A 20495-nucleotide genomic window follows, 5' to 3' on the forward strand; every position below is an offset into this window, starting at 1 on the left:
AAATAGAAACAGCAAAGGAATAAGACTTTTTTTATTTATAATTTTAAAATTAATAAAACTAATTCTTAAAATTCTTTAATTACACTTATATTTTTAATACAATTTTGAATTAAGAAATTTCAATTATTCTTTAATATCATAAATACGATTGTATAAATCAAAATTTTTATGGAATTTATATAATCAATTATGTTACAATTTTATTACAATAATTATATTATATTTTTCACAAATTTGTTAATTGTTTTATTATATTTAAAATTTGTGTTTATATAAATAGTATTAAAGAAATATAAATTATGAAAACATTCATATTCAACAATTTGAATATTCCAAATTTTCTTCGTGATTAAAATAAAGTTTCATTAACAATATAAATTTAACAATGTAATGATATTTTTATCTATATAGTTCTTATTTAAAAATAAAATGACATTTGCAGTTGCGTCAAAATACTTTACAAGTACGCAATTGAATAACACATATTTCTCAGACATATGACGTATATAATCTGAAGAAATTGAAGAGGCTGATCTTAAGCCAACGACGGTTTCTTTGAGATATCTTGTGCCATCTGTTGTTACAAAAGAAACATAAAGCAATGTGTTTATCAGTGAATCGACAAAGTTTCATCGTGTTTAATATAGACCAAGAAACTGAGCCCCGTTGAGCCCTTGTGACCTTTCGTAGTTTGTGGTGACCTTCACACGAGGTTGACCGTAGAATTGTTCATCCGTCCACCACTTGTTTTTCATTTTTTTCCTTTTTCTATAGTGATATATTATTTCAAGTGGTAATAAGTGTTCATATTCATATTTAAAAATTGTTTTTTGACTCGTGTTTTCTTTTAATGTTTCAAAGGAAATTTTTTTCGTCGCATGGTTCAATGGAACCGGCAAACCCTTAGAGAAATGGCATTACTTCATACTGTCATTGACCTTCAATAAATTCTTTCAAGACACAACATGCTACTTTTGGCTACAATATTTTTTAAGCAAAATAAACTTGTACTAAAATGCTTAATGATTATAAAGTTATTCGTATTCATACTGATTTTAATCTTCATCTTAAAATAGAATATTCTGTAACTGTTTCAATAATCGTTTTAATAATCGTTTTAATATTTGTTTAATGGTATTTAAAACATTTATTTTTGAATTGTAATTCTGAATTAAAATTAACATTATTTATTCAGAAAAAAAAATTATTGTTTATAATTTTATAATTTTTGTTATTGAATGAAAAATGTTAGAAAAATTAATATATAAAATTAATATAAAAAAATTAATTAAAATTGTTTTGACAACAATTTATTATTATTGTAAAACATAATAATTTTTTATCATTAAACCCTAAATATATTGTTAATAATATTGCTATTAAAATGGTCACTTCTTTTATATACCCAAATTTTCCTAAAAATAATATTATATGATATTTTAAGTATTTATAAATTTAAATTTATTGCATAATATTTAAGGTTGCAAAAAGAGAACAAAATGTCAAGAGAACGTGTATCTAGAAGATTTTATCGTATGGACAGTAGTAATGATTTACTTGAATTTATGGATCGTGGATATTCAGCACAGCATGAAAATCGATGGTATTTTGAAGTTGCATGGGAAGCTGCTAATAAAGGTATAAATAATATAATATAATAAAACATTAATTTGTTGACTTTTTTATGACTTATAATTATAATTATAATTTTATTAATTATAATTCTACTTTTAGTTGGTGGTATATATACTGTAATACGTTCTAAAGCTTATGTATCTACAGAAGAAATGGGTGATCAATATTGCCTTATTGGTCCATATAAAGAAACTTCAGCACGTACTGAAGTTGAAGAAGCAGATTTTCCACATAATAATCCATTGCATATAGCTGTACAAGTTTTACGTGATCAAGGATTTAAAGTAAGTTTAAATAATATATAAATAATATAGAAATAATATACAATAATATATTAATACTTTAATTTTAAAAATAACTAATAGAAAAAAGCATGAATGAAACATACATTGTTATTTAGACAGAATGTTTTAACAGAGATACATACTTGCAGTTACTAACATTTTATAATGAACCAAAAATAATAATTTGGCTAAAGTCCAAATACAAGGTTAAAATTAATACAAGGTCAATTGCCTCTGTAGATAAAATATAATTACTCTCTTTGTCTTTCTTTATTTTTTTTTATTTGCTATTTTTTAAAAATGAAAATCAAATAAAATTTATTTTGCTATAAAGTAAAAGATGTTATTGAGGTGGTAACAGGAACCTGGCTAGTGGATGGAAATCCACAAATCATTCTGTTTGATATTGGAAGTGCAGCATGGAAGTTGGATGAATATAAGCAAGAATTATGGAATACTTGTAATCTTGGTATTCCTCATTTAGATATAGAGTCTAATGATGCAGTTATTCTCGGTTATCTCGTTTGTCAATTTATTTCTGAATTCAGGTGAATTTTTATTAAATAAAAATCAATTCTATTTTTTTATTATTCCTTAAAAAATATTAAATATAAATTTTTTAATTTTAGATTAGCTGCCGAAGGATATATTGATGTTCCTCCTCGTGTAGTGGTTCATTGTCATGAATGGCAAGCTGGTGTTGGTTTAATTGCTTTAAGAACTAGACATGTAGATGTTGCTACGGTTTTTACTACACATGCTACTTTGCTTGGAAGATACCTATGTGCAGGGAAGACTGATTTTTATAACAATTTAGATTTGGTATCTCTTTTTCTTTTATAAAGCTATTAAAATTACTATTTTTTTCAATATTTAAACATATTTTTTTAATTTTTTATTTATTCACAGTTTAATGTAGATGAAGAAGCAGGAAAACGCCAAATTTATCATAGATATTGTATGGAACGTGCAGCTACACATTTGGCACATATATTTACAACCGTTTCGGACATAACAGGTTTCGAAGCAGAGCATTTATTGAAAAGAAAACCCGATATAATCACGCCGAATGGGCTCAATGTAAAAAAATTTGCAGCACTTCATGAATTTCAAAATTTGCATGCTGTTAGTAAAGAAAAAATACATGAATTCGTTAGAGGACATTTTTATGGGTATGCCAGATAAAAAAAAACTCGTGCAATTTTTTTTATTATATAAATCATCTATATTAAATCATTGTTTTAGACATTATGATTTTGATTTGGACAAAACTTTATATTTTTTCATTGCTGGGCGTTATGAATTTGGAAACAAGGGTGCCGATATATTTATCGAAGCTTTGGCTAGATTGAATCATTATTTAAAAACATCTAGACCTGACATAACTATTGTGGCTTTCTTAATTTTTCCAGCACGGACTAATAATTTTAACGTAGAATCATTGCGTGGTCATGCTGTAAGTTAAATAATTTATTTCTTAAATTGAAAGCGGACTGCAATAATAAAAAAGATTTGAGATTATTTCCTCATTAAAGGTTACAAAGTCTTTGAGAGATACAATTAATGATATACAACAAAAAATAGGAAAGCGTATGTATGAAATGTGCCTTTCTGGTCGTATGCCTGACGTGCAAGACCTTTTGCAAAAAGAAGATACCATAAAAATCAAACGGTAAATATTAAGAATTATTAATGATATCAATTAAAGTTTAAAATATTATAATTTTTTGCATTTTTATAGGTGTTTATATGCGTTACAAAGGAATGGTTTGCCTCCAGTTACCACGCATAATGTTATAGATGATTGGAATGATCCGGTATTGAATGCTATTAGAAGATGCAATCTTTTTAATACGGTTCACGATCGAGTAAAAGTAATCTGATAATATATATATTATATTTAAATTATATATATATATATATATTTATATTATTTAATCATGTATAACTGATATCAATTTCATATCGTAGATAGTATTTCATCCAGAGTTCCTATCATCGACAAATCCATTATTTGGTCTCGATTATGAAGAATTCGTCAGAGGATGTCACTTGGGTGTCTTTCCATCATATTATGAACCTTGGGGATATACACCTGCGGAATGTACTGTTATGGGTATTCCTAGTATAACTACGAATCTATCTGGGTTCGGATGTTTTATGCAAGAACATATAGCTGATCCAATGAGTTATGGTATTTATATTGTGGATAGGCGATTTATTAGCCTAGAAAGTAGTGTTCAACAACTTGCCCAATATATGTTTGATTTTGCACGATTAAGTCGCCGACAACGTATTATTCAAAGAAATCGTACAGAACGTCTTAGTGATCTTCTTGATTGGAGAAATCTTGGTATTGTAAGTACAATTTAATTAATAAATTCTAATTCATTCTTTTCTCATACACACACATACATTTTTAAATGCAATTGTTTTCACAGTATTATCGCCAAGCCAGAATCAAAGCTTTGACGACTGTTTATCCAGAATTAGCTTCTGAATTTGCCGAAGGTGGAGTAGGACGTTTTAGTTACCCTAGACCGATTAGTGAACCACCGTCACCTTCTTCTTCTAGACATACTACTCCGGCTGCTTCGGTTCACGGATCTGATGAAGAAGATGAAGTAGATGATGAGAAAGAGGTTTTTAATTTTTTCTTATTTTTTTGAATTCTAATTTAAAAATTTCAATTAAATTCCGAATAAAATTATTATTTTTTATTTTAGTTAGAAGAATTGCGCCAAACAAGTGGCAGATAAATGCTCAAAAATATCAAAACTAGTGAGAAATAATTATATACATTGAATGAAAACGTGGAGACTTCGTGATAATAGTGCCAAATTTTTTTAATATGATATTCCATGAAGAGAATGAATTAAATCAGTCATTTGTCATACTTTTCACTTTTATAATTACACATCATATACTCTTACTTGCACACCATACGAAAAATGATCATGATAACATAACATTATATACAATAATATTTACATGACATGCAAAATCGTTACAAACAAGTCTTCCACGAACCATACTCGCACGTAATATTTCATTGATTTATGATGATATTGTTATCTTTTAAAAACTATATTTAATGTTATACATATGCGTATATTTAGCGAGTGTTCCTATAGTGTGTATAGAGACGGTATATATTTTTATGAGAATTAGTGCAGGAATAAAAGTTTTTTAAACATTTTTAGTCAATTCTTTGGGACAATTAATGTTTTTTTTTAGAAATTTTCTTATATATATTTAATCTTGTTGATGCAATAATTCCTGAAAATAAAATTTTTGTGTGTATTTTAATCAGTTTTTTTTTTTAACAATGCTAATAGAATATCTTCGGTTTGTAAGAATTATTATATTATTAATTATCAACATAATATACAAAACAAAGTGCTAAAAAGTTACATTCTTTTAAGACGAAATTATTACATTTGGCATTCACAATTACCAAATTGTCTTGTTTCTTGCAAAAACTTTAAAATAAATATGTACACATTAAGAAACCAATAACATATTATAAAACAATAAATCTAAATATAACAAATACAACAAATATACAAAGCCATTAATCATCTTTATGATAAGTTAAAAGTATTTAAATGTCTTTGATGATTATTACACTGAGAGAGTGAAATTTGGAATGGTTCATTACCACGCAAAGCTGGGTAAATATACGAGATGTATGAGACGAGATTCGACACATTTTCCGTTTTTAACGTACGTTCACTTCCATGATTTATACGCTAACGTTTATGTATTACAAAAATGCTGACATCGAATATAAAATATTTTAGTTTCTAGAATACATAATGCTATACTAAATAGTGATCAACACTTTTCTCGTTGAAGTTAAAGATTAGCCTCGATTTTCTAAGATAATAAGATTTCAGAGGCAGAGGCAGTTATGATATATGATAACCATAATGTAAATGCTACAAACGATATTTTTGATTTTCAATAAATTGATTTATATTCGCTATTAATACAGCTATATATATTTCAATTATTTGCTGACTATAATCGTCGAAAAATATGAAAACAATGGACGGTAAAAGTGTTGATCTGTATTATTCAAGAATAATAATGTCACTTCCATAAAAAGTTATTTTTTGCGCTAGCAAAGATTACATGATTAAAGGAAACAATGATTTTTTCAATTAAATATTGATAAAAAGAAAAAAAAGTGATTTTCATGAAATATTAATGAAATCGCAGTTAATTAATTAATAGTCATTTTTTAAATTGTTTCTAATAAATTATATAATCACGTCAAAATAATATTAGGCCTATGTTCGCGTAAAACGATACTAATAAAATATGTTACATGTGTATTAACAAAAAAAAAAAAAAAATTAATAATATATACCTAAAAAAAGCAATAGAACATTCTCGTAGAAAGTATATGTGAGCGATGCTGATTAAACCTAAATGGCACGTTTTATACATTACATACAATATGAAAAACTTTACATAGAGGAAAAAAAGTAATTACAAAATTAATTAAACAGAGAAATGAAATCGTTATAATAAAAGTTAAAATTGTTAATAATACGTGTGTTCCTAATACTTTGATTCCTCGATGCAATTCCTTCCTTGTAAAGCCCGTTTTGTCTTCACAAATTCAGTACAAACTTCTAACAAAAGTTTACGATACTTTATGGAACTTTTTGCCTTGCATATCTCTTGACATTATTCGCGTGTAAAAATATTTGTAATTTCTATGACAAAATATGCAGCTAACATAGCATAGTTTTCCGCGTATCCATCGTAGATTCATTTTAAATTAATTCATCGACGAAAAATGAATTCTTCGTTTTTTTTCTTAGATTAAGATTAGATCTTAAAATTTATGGTTTACTGTTTTGGAATTATTTTACAATATTCTTCTATAAATTAAAATTGTTGTAAGATGCTCTCTAATGATATTTTATGATTATATTCGATTTAAAGATAATGATATAAAATCACACGTCCATATTTTATCTTTGATAGACACACGGAATAAGTCTACAAAGCCGGTTTTTTTTCTTTCTAAATGCATTAATTAGTAACTAGATGCTCTTTTTTTTTCTCGAACTGGCAAGTTTACATCGCTTACTGTATACGTTTATTACAGTTTCATCGAAGCTTTTTAAACGTTAGGGAAGGAAGAGAGGTTGCGTTTTAGACCATAGGTATGAACAACCTTTGATTATATAACAAGAAGACTAAAATTATTATGATGTATCGCGCGTAGTCGATAAATATATATATATATATAAATATGTATATATATATATTTATTTGGAAACTAATCTAAGAGTCTTTAGTTAATTGGCATTTAACGGCGTATGGCCTCAAGATACGAGTAAGTTGCACGCAGTCAATATTTTCTTCCAAATGGGACAAAGTTTCGAAGAATTTTTTTCCTAAATAAAAATTAATTTCGAAATGGAATATTTATGATAATCGCACAATTAGCCCGTTTAAACTTCCGTAAATTTTTTATATTTGGTCATACGAAATTGATAAATACTCTACTAACTTTGGCTACAAACACTATCCAGTACAGAATATACCACAATTATAGATAAAAATTCAAAACTTATTCAATTGAAAACAAAGATGTTGCTTTGAGAGAGAAAAAATAAGATTTCAATATCGATATTTAAACGATCAATTCTTTTTGTTGAATTATCAACTTCATAATATGTCTATAACAAAACAATAGTTTTGCTTATTTAAAATATAGTTCATAAGTTATATCTTTTATCCTGCGTGCTCACAAAATTGTTTTTGCTCTCAAAATATAGTGAGAGAATTTAAAAAATAGAGCCGAAAATCAGGATTTTAAATAATCACATGTCTCAATATTTTTAAGATGGGTATTATAGAGATTGAGAAGATTTAATTTTTGTATTGGTACATACGGTACCGTGTGTAGTTGAGTGTCCTGATCGTTTTTTCCTTGGAGAACTAGCGAATGGACGGATTTTATGTATGGCTCGATTGCGCCCCTCCCATTCTTTGTTGCATCATGTTCAGGAGCAACTCGGAGTATTGCTGCATCATATTAACCACTTTTCCTTGGTCTTGGCCGGCAAGCAGCTCTTGGAACTTGGCGGTGGCCTCATTTATCGTAACATTTTCAGAACTTGTTGTACCTTCGTGACTTTCGCCTGAAACGACTAATCGTAACGTGCGCATTGTCTCGTTTACTGATGATTCGAGTCCACGCAGCATCGTATCCCTATCGATGCTCGCTCGAGATGGATCATCCTCATTATCTATTGTTAAACGTTTGTACAGTTGCACAACATTGTCTGCTGTTCGTGTTAATTCATCTGCGATCGTATTGCACAGTTGCGTTGACACTGTAAAGAGTAAAACTTTTATTAATATTTTGATCACGTTAGAAATACATTATTAAATGTGCTGTTAAAAATGCAAACATTCTTGCATGCTATAATACATATATGATTGATTGAAAAAATCATTTACATTTTTAACAACGTATTCCAGATATAAGAATATAAACGGATGTTACATAATTTGTATTTCAAATATACATAAGAACATGTAATATCCGCTTCATAATATGGAGAAAAAGGATGGATGATCGTGCAGCGTGCAGGTTACATCAGTTCTAAAATCCGTAATGAGACCATGCTATTGTGATCGATTTAGAGATTTGGATAATATTCTAACGATGAGGATTAATTTTTTCAGGATTATATAATGAATTAAATAAGAAAATTTTCATGATTGATTCTCTAATGATTTCTTTTTATGACTGATATGACGCGAAAAATTTTATGAATATTTATCATAAAGCAATATTTGTGAATATTTATATACAGTATTTACATTTTATTTATAATACTTGTAAACAAGTAATTGAAATTGAAATATAATAAAAAAAATTAATAAATAAATTTTCTTCACAATTAAACACATAAAGCAGAAAAACGACAAAAATAATGCAATATTTTAAATTTCAAGATGCAGAGACGATTATAAATCATAAGTAATTAATAAATTTTAACTAAAAGCTGTATTTTCTTCATTCGATGTTAACGACGTAACTAATGTTCTTTTCAAAAATTCTGAATATAATATATAGCATATTTTATATACAGCAATCTACAGACTATGTTCTAGTCTGTACTAAAATTCGCAACGATTCTGTCTGAATGAGATTTTATTTTGTCATAGCATGATCACTTACAAATTTTTAATAGACTGAAAGATTTATTATTTTCACAGGACAGCATTCTCAATAGATGTCTTTAGTTTACCTAATGTTTTATCCGTGCCTACTGTAAGAGTAAAGCCTTTATTAGATTATAATATTTTAGACGGAAATTAAATAATAAAAACTTAATTTTTTTTATCAATGAATAAAATCTTTTAATATATTTTTTGACTTTATTGAGAGTATTATTTTCTTGCAATCTTGCATGCTTCACTTTAGAGAAACGCCAAGATGATTATGAATTGTGAAAAACACACACATATGGAGAAAAGAAAGAAGAAAAAGGAAAGATAGTCACAATACTTACATTCAGCACTGGCTACATCAATGGCACGATCTGTATCTTTAACTGGAAGTTCTTGAGGACTGGGATCTAATTGATTACGATTAGCTGTTGACATTCTGTTTGCATTTTGTCCTATTGTGCTATTTCCACTGCGACCATTAGATATAATTGTTGTTGATCCCGATCTTCTTACTGTTGTAGGTAAACTTAAGCTGTAAAAGAATATAACACATTCGCAAAATAATTTAATCAAACTAATACTTAATAAGATTATATATGAAAATTATGAAATTTAACATACTTTGCAGCAGAATGATCAATACTGATACTTCGTGGTCTCGGAGGAAGAGCTGGTTTTCCCCCGTTTCCGTTAGAAGAAGTGTCTTCCGAACTTGAATCTTCTTGATTGCCCACTTGACTTAAATTTACTGAAAGATAACGATGTATAAAGCTTGTTGAAATTAAAATATTCTTAATTTCTTTTATATCAAAAGCATGAATATACAAATTTTCTCTTTATTAAACATGAGATAAATGTTTTTTAATTTATTCTTAATTTCAAATTAAAGTGATAAAACGATATTTTGTAATAAAATTGAATTTTGAAAATATACTAATATATCAAAAATATTAATTTTGATAATTATCTTATTATATCTTATGTTTAAAATTCTATATCGATTTGTGTATTTATTTTCTTGATGTAAAAAAAATCTTAATTATTTAAACTTTTATTTTTAGATAATTACCACTTGAATATGCACCCTGCATGCCTCTTCTTCTAAGAACTGATGGTAAATTACTATTGGAAGAAGAGTTAGATTTTATTTGATGATTGATTTTATTCTGTGAACTAATTGTTGGTCTCATTAATGCATTGATTCTATTATTTCCTGCTTGATTATTCCAGCTTCTACCATTTCCCGCTCCAACGTCTGATTCGGAATCACTCTGTAACATTATCATTGAAATAAAAAATATGTTTCTTATGATTTGATATAATGTAACAATGTATAAAAAATTACCTGATTTAAAACACCAACACTACTACTTCTTGTCATGTGTGAGGAATGATTTTTCGTTGAAGTATGCCGGGATTGATTACCGATATTTGCACTTCCTAATCCACTTCTCGTCGAAGCATTCGTATTCTTATTACCTATTTTCCCTGAAACTATTAAAATACGTTAATGAAAATTCAATTTGCTATTTAAAAAATTATAAAATTTTACATATTTACCTATAAATAATTCTATTATCTACGCAGAAAAAAAGTTTCGTTCGATACATTTAACATTTAATTTAATATGAATAAACATTCTTTAAAACAAAGGAAATAACATGATAACTAAATTATTCGATATTTTGAATAAAATTAAAATAATTATGATTTTTAACATAAATTTAACATAGACAACTTAGATTAAAATCATTTTATATACATAAATTTAATTTATTTTTAAGCATCATTAACATTATAATCAGAACATCAAAATATCGATTAAAGATTTTATATTGTAAGGGGGTCGTTCCAAAGTATATTTTAAAAGATTTAAAATAACTTTATATCATAATTTGATATTTAGTAAAGGGTAGTTTCTGTTAAAAGGAATAAGAAATAATTTTGGTATAGTCAGACCAAGTACTAGTTTTGAAAATATACTTTAATCATAAGCGCAAGTATCTACTTAAATAATTCTCATTGGAAAGACCCTTATAGATGTGGCACACAATGAAACAAGGATACCTTGTATTGGACCATGCAGTAACCTATTTGGTGGGCTGACGGAAAGATCACTCAGCGAGCAGGCACGTCGCATGCCACCCCCCTCTTCTTCATTGTCAAAAACTTTTGACGAGATTCGCCCCCCACTACTGCCAACTGTCGACAACAACACGCACACACATGCACTAAGCTACAATTCTTTTTCCCTTAGCTCAAAATTTTTCATTGTATATTTGTTATAATTGTATCTTTTTTTTTTTTAGTACACCAGTTACCTTAGCTAGATCTATCTTTTAAGTCTGATATATTATGAATGAAATATCGCAATACTACTGTATTTTTAATCTAATTTATATTCGAAGATAATCATTTAGAATAAGTATTATTTTACTGATTTTGATTAAAAATATATTATCAAAGTCACGATTGTCTTTTCCGATACATATAACTATTATATCGTCCTATTTTCAAGATATAAGCAAAATTAGTTTTGATATTATATATCGAATTTTTAAAGTTTAAAATAATTATATATTATAATAGAAATTAATAATAAAATATTCAGATTAACTTTCAAAATTAAATAAATTTGTTAAAAAACTTAAAAAGATTTAAGATATAGGATTATTATAATAGAATCTTTTAATGGATTGACTATAGAAATATAGCAGATTTAGAAATATCCAGATTTTCTGACTGCAAATTAACAATAGAAATAATAATAGAGTTTGCAATGTATCGTATAACGATAGAAGCACAGCATTTCTAATATCAATTTATTATCCGATTCGTCTATTAAAATCTGATTAAAAATATCAAAAATGTGTGAATGAATCAAAAATACATGACAAAGCAGATGAATACTAATCTAAATTTATTCTAAACTGAATTAAAACTAAATCTAATTCAAATTTATATCTAATATGATATGTATTATTTATCAAAAATATTTTTATACATATTTAGAAAACTAAAATCGAGCGAGTTATATGTATAAGAAAAAGTTTAGAATGATAATCTTAATAATATATTTCAAGAATATCGAAATTGGTGACAACTATTCTAAATAATTATCACAATGAATTATAATAATATAAATTGTAATTTATAGTTTAGAAATTTTAAAAATATAAGAATTAAATAAGCAGCCTTCTATTTTTTCTCTCATGCATATTGCGAAAGCAATAAATTAATTGTGAAACAATAAAATATAATATAATTAACTTTAAAAGTTATCACTAGCTTTGGCATTTTTAAAATGCAAAAATAAAGATGCAAAGTATGTGTTGAATGCGTAAAATAAGTATAAAACTTAGGTTCAAAATCAATCGTGTAATTTAGTAATTTACTTATACTAAATGAATGAAATTTCTTTAATATAATATATTAACATTATTAATCGATACGATTGATTTTAACACAAAATTTCATTACTAAAATAAGGTAAAAAATTCAATAGTGTGGAACAAGGAAAAGGAATAAAACTACATCGTAAGGACAAAACATGCTGTCGATCACGTGTCATGCTAAATCAAAAAATAAGAAAATATTGATAATATATTAAACTGAAAAGTACATGATCGCTATCGTCTTAACACAAGAATGATGAAATAAGAAAATCTTTCACCGTATAATAATAAGAAGAATATGAAGAGTATCTTATTGAGTATATGATAAAATGATTAAAAATTAACATTCGCATGTAGAACACAAAGAAAAAAAAAAATGAGTGAACAATTAAAAATTTATATAATCGTGCTACTATATATTATGTAACGATATTTACACGATTTGCAGTTGTCATAAGAAACTCAAATAGACATTTAATGACTCGTTCCTCGATTTTCTTGCCCAACACTTTGCCAATTATCTGACATTTGTATCTTATACTTTTTCCCCTTAAATTCTTAAGTCTCGTTCTCTTATTGTAGCCATATTCTCTCTGGGCATTGAAATCGATAATCGAGCAGCGAAAAAACATTATGAAATAAATTTATACTTCAGCATCCAAATAAGAAAGTATGTACTATTCAACAAACAGGAACAAAATGAATGTTACAAGAGAACAATTTTCTTTCCTGCGTATGCTGTAAGTACCTGCATAAAGATGTTTAGATGGCAGTATGACTTGATTAATGGTGGGTAACGTTTTAGTCCATTTCATATGACTCTGACATCGCGAGGCTGGCGGCCACATTCTTTTTGGTGAATTGGTACAACTCGAGGCGGACGTTGAGGAACCGCTTTCCATCATCGATCTGTCTATAGCAGACGTATCCGCAAAATCGCTATCCTCACCTCCAGAATGAAATCTAATGTCACGTCTCAAAGAACAAAATCTACCGTCTCTTTCCGCCTCCAATTTGGCAAAGTTCTCGCTCGTTTCTTGGCAGTGTGACATACGCAGACATTTCTCTTTCATAAAATATTGCTCTCTTCTCACTAAATTCTCAAATTCCTTTGAGAGCAACTTCACTGTTCCTTCGATGGCTCGAGTGATTCTGAGATCAACACTCGCATCTAAATTGTCGATACGTGCATTCGTACTCAATAAATTGGATGCAGTCTGCATACTCGTTGTCTGTAAGTCACAGTTGGCACCATTAGGCTCCAAAGAGTCGTAAGTTTCCTGAGTATCTTTCGTTGGAATTTGGGACTCAAAGCAGCAACGTCGATCCGTATGTGGAGTGTCTATTTGATCCTGCTGATAACTTTTCGTTTGAGAATCGTTTGGATCGAAAGCAAAGTTGTCCATTGGACCACCAGCATCGTAGACGATACCTTTGTCAGATCGTCGAGTTTGTAGGCTGTAAAATTTGATTTTCGAGTCTTTATCTTCGCTGCCCTGTAAAGAATAATTGGAAGATTGTAGTAACTGCTCGATTCTTTTGGAAGTATGCAAGTTTTCGTTCCCATCAGACTTTGCATCTGTATCGTTTCTTACTGTTCGATCCTCTGTACGAGACTTGTTTGTTGTGTAATCGTCGGATTCTGTGGATTTAACACGGGAAGATTGAGGCGTTGAATCTACATATTTGTTCCACGCGGGGCGTGCCCTGTTCCGCATACTTTGTGTTCGAGCGGAATTCCGTTTAGGCTTGGGCGGTTTATGGGCCACGAAATCGTTCAGAATCAGCATCGATTGTGGTTCTTTCGGCACTTTCAAACTACTGCTTCGTGAGATCGCATCCGATTTCGTTCCAATCCTCATTTCGACATTCGTGTCATTTTGATCATTGAAGTTGAACTCGTAATAAATACATGTTGCAGGTTGGACATTGTCCTCTCTATAATTATTTTCGTTCCTCACTTGACTTATTCGCGTATCTTGAAGCGATTTTGATCTAAACACCGCCCGACAAGACGAATCGTTCACGACATTCTCAGTATTATTTGATTGTTCTACGGCATTGTTAGGATTACCGCTGTATGTTTCCGAATTTTGCCTTTTTCGTTTGTAATGAGAATCGAATAGCATTTCTAATGGCGCAGATTTTACCAAAGAGTCTGAATCGTCAGTTAGCACACTCTCGGTACTTCGGTGATCAATGTTCTCGTGTAACGGGAACATTTGATAATCGGACTCATCTGTCAAAATGCTTTCGTGGCTTCGACCAGCTTGCATCTTTCGACGAGACAAGAAGAAGCTTGCGCTTGAATGCCTGTCGTTGTCATAGTGACTGTAATCCAAAATCTCAGCGCTTCCTTTCGAGAAAGATTCCACGGAGGCATCTGAAAGGATGCTCTCTTGGGATCCAGTTAGAATCCGTTTAGGAAAATTCTGATAGGTCGAATAATTTCTTTGCGTAGCTTGATTGTCCATGTGCATATTATTTATCTGGTAGTCGCTGACGCATCGACGAGGTGGATTTTTAAAATCACCTTCCAGAGAGTCATCGCTAAAGTTTCCATTTCCTTCGTCCCCATCGTCCATTACATCATTCAAATTTTCGATGTTACGCTCATTCATGGCGGGCAAACTCTCGAAAGACTTGGCTATATTCTCCATGTCTTCCTCATTATCATCGAGACCGATGAAATAGCTGCACGATCGTCTTTTCTGCGCGAATCTTGCGAATCGACTGACATTCTTTTTACACTGTTCCTTCAAGAGCTTTAACTCTTCGCAGACAGGCGAGTCGGGTAAAGATTGATTTGGTTTGTTCAGCGATAGCTTATACTTTTCAGTTTTCTTTAAAGTTAATGTTAACGGTCGACTAAGAGATGGCTTTGTCTTGTCACTTATACACGACGTAGTCGGGCTTTTGGATAAGCAGTTTTCAGTCGAAATATCTAACTTAGGTAGCGCATTACCCACACCTGATATTTTGTTAACGAGTTGTTGAGGTTTTAATGGGGGCTTTGGATTCGGCATAGGTTTACAGGGATTAATCGGTTTCGAGTATTGATTTTGTTGACCAGATTTGTTACCTGTACTTAATCTATTTGAACGATGATGTTTCTCCGGTATATGACTGCTCAAATCGGTTATACTTTGACTTGTTTTCAACGATGATTTATAGCCAACCTATAACAGATAATTAGGTATTATGATTTATAAATTGAACTTGTAAATCTATTTATGATATGTCTAATTCATGAAATAAATATCGCAATGCATACACTTTGCAATTTCCTTCTAGTTTCCTCTATTCTCCTTTGTAATTCTTCGCGCTTCTTTACAACATCTGCGTCACCTCTTGCTTGTTTCGTTGCATTCACTACTGCAGCGTTGCGAACCTTATTACTACCATTATCGCCACCGCTGCTAAGTCTAAAAATATACGTTAACTTTCAAACGAATCTACTAAATAATTAAGAAAGTTTTATTGTTTTTTTTAACGAAAAAGTAATATAAAAAATATTCAAGAAATATAAAAAACAAAATTTTATTCGTTAAAATTATAACAAATATTCTTATTCTTTTTAACAAATTATAAAAATTATAGTTTCACAAAATTTTTGTTCAATATTTTCTTTTTTTAATTTGAGATAGATTTAATAAAGTTACTATGTAGAATGAGTAGTAAATAAAAAATATTCGTTTATAAATTATAAATGCTTCCTGAATTCATCATCATCATAATTTAACAGATATGCACATTATTGGAAATTTATAATTCCAAATTTAAAATTCACCACATACTTATTTTTAAATCTTAATTAAAAATATTTTATAGATAATTTTTTTATTATATTCTTTTTATCATAAAAAAATGATAAAGCATTCTTAATTATTGAATATTTTTGTCAGTAAAATAAGATTTACCTTCCATGGAACTGAGAACTGATACTAGTCGTTTTGGCGCTTCTATTCGTAGGTTCTTCGGCACCGCTAAGAGATTCAAAAGCATTTTTAAGAAATTTTTCGCGATGACTCTGTTTAGCTAATTGATCGAATCCTTCTGAACTAGCTTCCGACAGCATGGACAGAGGATTTCGTTCAGCACTAGGTGTCGAAGCGCCACCCTCGGAATCCGAATCGTCCTGACTGCCTGAAGCAGTTAACTCGCTCGTTCGACCACTTTCTCCATTTCTTGGTTTTTTTTGCCTCCTTTGAGACCTATAAATAATAGTAAAAATAAATAATAAAAATAGCACAAATGTTTCATGCTTCAAATGCTTCATAAAATAAATTATTTATCTTTTTTTACCATTACTTATTTAATTTTAATGAAAATAATTGATTTTTTAATATATAATATCAAATGTTTATATTATTATTATTTCTTTTTATATATTTATTATATTATTATTATATTTAATATTTATTTTGAATGCTATTATATGAATATATTTTTAATTAAAAAATAAACATTGTTTTCTCAAGTAATCAATTTTTCAATTTATTATTTTTCTAAATTTTTACTTGTTATCTTAAATTTCTTTAATTAATTGAATAAAAATAACAAATTATTTAAATCGTACAATATCTCTAACCTTCGAAGCTCTTCTACGTCCATCGCATTTACAGTAAATTGATTCGAAACTGTATCTTCTGGTGCAGGATAATACATCAATCTATGATGAGACTTTTCTGAACCAGTTGTTCCATTCTCTCCCTCGGAATAATCTTCCACGTCTCCATCATGCTCGGTACTTTCATGATCCTATACATAATGCATATATATTTTATTCCTTCTTTTTTAAATTCATTTTATATACGAATTATTGTTATTTGATAAAGCATGAGTTTCAAATGTTTTTGAGGTTTTAGATATGTAATTGTTATAACAAATTTAAGCAGCAAACATAATAAATGCGACTTAAAAGACATAAATACAGAAAAACATGTGTTTGTTTTCAGATAAATATATTTAAATGTCTTTTTGTTCGATTGCATTACTGTTTGGCGATGCTTTATTACAGGGGCTGAGGCGTTAATAAGATATACCTCAAATTTAAAGCTGCCAAGACTGCTATCGTCGGTATGATGACGACTCCTTGATTGTCGTGTCAATTCCGTGATATTGCTACCTCTAGTTACAGTCACGTTACCACCGATCACCTATGTCATCGGTTGAAACAAAATACAATCAACACAAAACAATCGCGAACAAATAATTGGACGCTAAGATGAAAAAAAAAAAAAAAAATAGAAAGAAAAAAAATCAAGTGTAAAAGCTGAATGAATGAAATAAATGATAAAAACAACTGTCGTCATCCTTTTTTCTTTTCGCAAGCTGTTTGCGATTTGCAATTACGCACTAATAACATTTATTGGATAACAATAAATAAGTTATTATAATTATTTTGTTATTGGGAATCAGTTAGTACCTGTTTCGTTTCATCTGCTAATTCTCTGTAACTATCTGGACAAGGTTGAAATATAGTTTCATCCTCTTCCTAGAATCAGTTATCGATTGTTAATGTATCGCGTACTTTTGAAAAAAAAAAAATGAAATTAATAAAATAATGATTTATTAATATATATTAATTTATTAGTAGTTCTCTCACTATGATTAAGATCGATACGAAATTAAATTAATTATTTAAAATAATTATGTAAAAATCTATCTCAACGATTTTGATATTCTTGAAGCATATATGTCAAGATCATCATTCTGAACAATTTTTTTTTATACATATAACGATTACTTTTTCGCAGATATAATCTAAATATTTTTGATGTTACTTATGCTTTTGAAATTTGAAATATATTTAGTATTATAAGTGTGTATTAGTATAAGTAAAGTATAACTAGATTTAAATTTTATTTGGATTAATTTTGTTTAGATTAGATAAATATTATTTCTTTTAATCTATATCACAGCTTCAATTAGCAATTGAATAGATTTTAACGTAATTTGAGTTGATTTGAATTATTTGCATCAAAAGATAAATCAAACTAGAATATCTTTTAAATAAATCTAATTTAAACTTATATGTATAATAATATGTATAATATAATATGTATAATATAATCCAAACTTATTTAAACTTATTTTACAATATAAAACCTATTTTAATTTAAAAGTTAAGTGATAATTATAACTATCTTAAAAATGATGATTCTGAAAATATTTTAAGATCATCGAAATCGCCAAGATAATTTCTTTGGAATTATCAAAATTATTTATTAATACATATTAATGTATTAGGAAATAGGATCAGTTGATAATTAAAATTACAGATGGAGAGTATTGAAAAATTAATAAACAATATTTCCTTATTTAAATTAATAGAAAATGATCCTACCCTTTTAATAATAATTGTTTCTCTACGATAATCACTGCTACACTTGGTTTCAGTTCCACTATCGATCGAGCTATCTTTCGATCCCCCGCCTCCTCCACCACCATCCGAATCGATCGCACCACGAGGTGGAGGAAAAGGTATAACCTCATCGCTATCATAGACAGACTTGACAGTTATACCATCTCCTTGCTGGACTCTTTGCGCCCATCTGCCCTTCGGCAAGTCCACGCCAAGAGATCTGACATTCGAGCCAAGGACGGTACTCTCATCCGCGTTCGCAGTATTTATTTGTTTTTTCGCCCAAAGAGGCAACTGGCCTACACTAAATCTGTAATCCACGCCTACGTTTTGCGACGTTGGATTGGCATTTGGATCTAAGAATTCCGGTGGAGGTGATCCAAAAGTTTCGTTGTCCAGTTGTATATCGATTCCTGTGCCGTTTACTTGTGATGGCCTCCTTTAACAATAATTTTTATTGTAAAATGAATTAGAAATAATTTTTAAGTTAAATTATCATAAAATTCGAATTAAAAATTTTATGAGATTTCGAAAAACCAAAATGATTATTTTTATTTCTTTTTTTTAGAGAAAGATTTGTTAAAAATTAATATTTTAAGAAATTAAATATCTGAAATCCTTCGAAATTTTTATAGCGAACAAATATATGTGGAAAAAATATTATAACGCTCGGTTAATTGTGATATGATTAGAAACAAATGTTATTAATTCGTATAGATAAATAGTCTAAGAATTAATTAATTTTTTCATTAGCTCATAAGAAATGACAGAGAAAAATTTTTCCATATGAATAATTCATTTTTGTTTTACGAAACATATATATGGCTTAAAAATTGAATCCAAGAGATAATCCACAGGCAGATAAATACGACAATTAACTTAATTATTGTATCATTTTTACGTTTGTTGCTCATCGTTAACAAATGGCCTAATAAAGTTAATAAATGTAAGTGATCTAACAAATATTAAAATGGGTTTTTCCGTATTTAACAGATAATCGATCTTAAAATTAAATAATATTCTTACTTTCCAGCTCGCATTGCTTGTTGAGCAAGACGTGCCTGCATAGTCACAACCATATCGCGTGGAACACGCCAGACAAATATACAACCATCGCCGCTAGCGGATACGAGGTTGCGACAGTCGGGACTGAAACGCAGCCCTGTCACCAATTCCGAATGACCAAGCATGGTAGCCATGCATTCGCCGCTATAGTAATCGTATACACACAACGTTTTATCCGTACATGAGGTAGCTACGTAAATTCCTGATGCATCTGAAATGTTACAAATAAATTATAAATGATTTCACATATATTTAAATTTAATAGAACTCCATTTAAAGTATATTAATTTATAAATGAAATTATTTTTTGAGTTATTTGTTACTTGAAAATTTTTTTGAGAAGAGAAGTTGTAAATAATACATAAAAGATAAAAAAGATTATCCTTATGTATCAATGAAACTTTGAAATCATATATATTGCATTAGAAGATTTTTTTTTTAAAAGATTAAATTTATTTACAACATGTTATACATTATATGTTAATATATATATATCAATTGATATTATGGTATTAAATCATTAAATCAAGTTCATCTATG

The 20495-nt window shown here is 28.8% G+C and overlaps 2 protein-coding genes across 30 annotated transcripts in view; one reads left to right on the plus strand and one right to left on the minus strand.

The window, feature by feature from the left end:
* The first annotated feature begins 22 nt into the window (after window positions 1-22).
* On the plus strand, window positions 23-5117 carry LOC108000360 (glycogen [starch] synthase). Its single transcript, XM_017060633.3, has 12 exons — window positions 23-793; window positions 1481-1638; window positions 1735-1919; window positions 2271-2467; window positions 2549-2741; window positions 2829-3091; window positions 3165-3375; window positions 3455-3591; window positions 3661-3793; window positions 3891-4277; window positions 4361-4561; window positions 4646-5117. The coding sequence occupies exons 2-12, from the start codon at window positions 1500-1502 to the stop codon at window positions 4676-4678; spliced, it is 2079 nt and encodes a 692-aa protein (XP_016916122.1). The 5' UTR covers window positions 23-793; window positions 1481-1499; the 3' UTR covers window positions 4679-5117.
* A 146-nt stretch (window positions 5118-5263) lies between these two features.
* Window positions 5264-20495, minus strand: part of LOC108000359 (mitogen-activated protein kinase-binding protein 1) — a 119492-nt gene continuing 104260 nt past the window's right edge. For 10 of the 29 annotated variants that reach the window (XM_062086331.1, XM_062086334.1, XM_062086336.1 and 7 more), the window contains 13 exons: window positions 19917-20166; window positions 18873-19329; window positions 17952-18020; window positions 17569-17682; window positions 17115-17284; window positions 16444-16737; window positions 15798-15948; window positions 13272-15702; window positions 10474-10622; window positions 10198-10399; window positions 9750-9876; window positions 9470-9660; window positions 5264-8281 (listed from right to left, as the gene is read on the minus strand). In XM_062086331.1, coding sequence (XP_061942315.1) covers window positions 7902-8281; window positions 9470-9660; window positions 9750-9876; window positions 10198-10399; window positions 10474-10622; window positions 13272-15702; window positions 15798-15948; window positions 16444-16737; window positions 17115-17284; window positions 17569-17682; window positions 17952-18020; window positions 18873-19329; window positions 19917-20166 — 4985 coding nt within the window. In that variant the 3' untranslated portion in view covers window positions 5264-7901. Of the gene's footprint in view, window positions 8282-9148; window positions 9227-9469; window positions 9661-9749; window positions 9877-10197; window positions 10400-10473; window positions 10623-11195; window positions 11331-13271; window positions 15703-15797; window positions 15949-16443; window positions 16738-17114; window positions 17285-17568; window positions 17683-17951; window positions 18021-18872; window positions 19330-19916; window positions 20167-20495 lie in introns of those variants that run through there. The other 19 variants (XM_062086356.1, XM_062086358.1, XM_062086357.1 and 16 more) reach the window with 12 other exon arrangements.

The sequence above is a fragment of the Apis cerana genome, linkage group LG16 (genome assembly GCF_029169275.1).
Source record: "Apis cerana isolate GH-2021 linkage group LG16, AcerK_1.0, whole genome shotgun sequence".
Lineage (NCBI taxonomy): Eukaryota > Metazoa > Arthropoda > Insecta > Hymenoptera > Apidae > Apis > Apis cerana.

Coding starts and splice junctions, on each gene's coding strand:
- LOC108000360 (XM_017060633.3), top strand. CDS start 1,500: ATGTCAAGAGAACGTGTATCTAGAAGATTTTATCGTATGGACAGTAGT. Junction 2,468..2,548: donor CAATTTATTTCTGAATTCAG/GTGAATTTTTAT, acceptor TTTTAATTTTAG/ATTAGCTGCCGAAGGATATA. Junction 4,562..4,645: donor AAGTAGATGATGAGAAAGAG/GTTTTTAATTTT, acceptor TTTTTATTTTAG/TTAGAAGAATTGCGCCAAAC.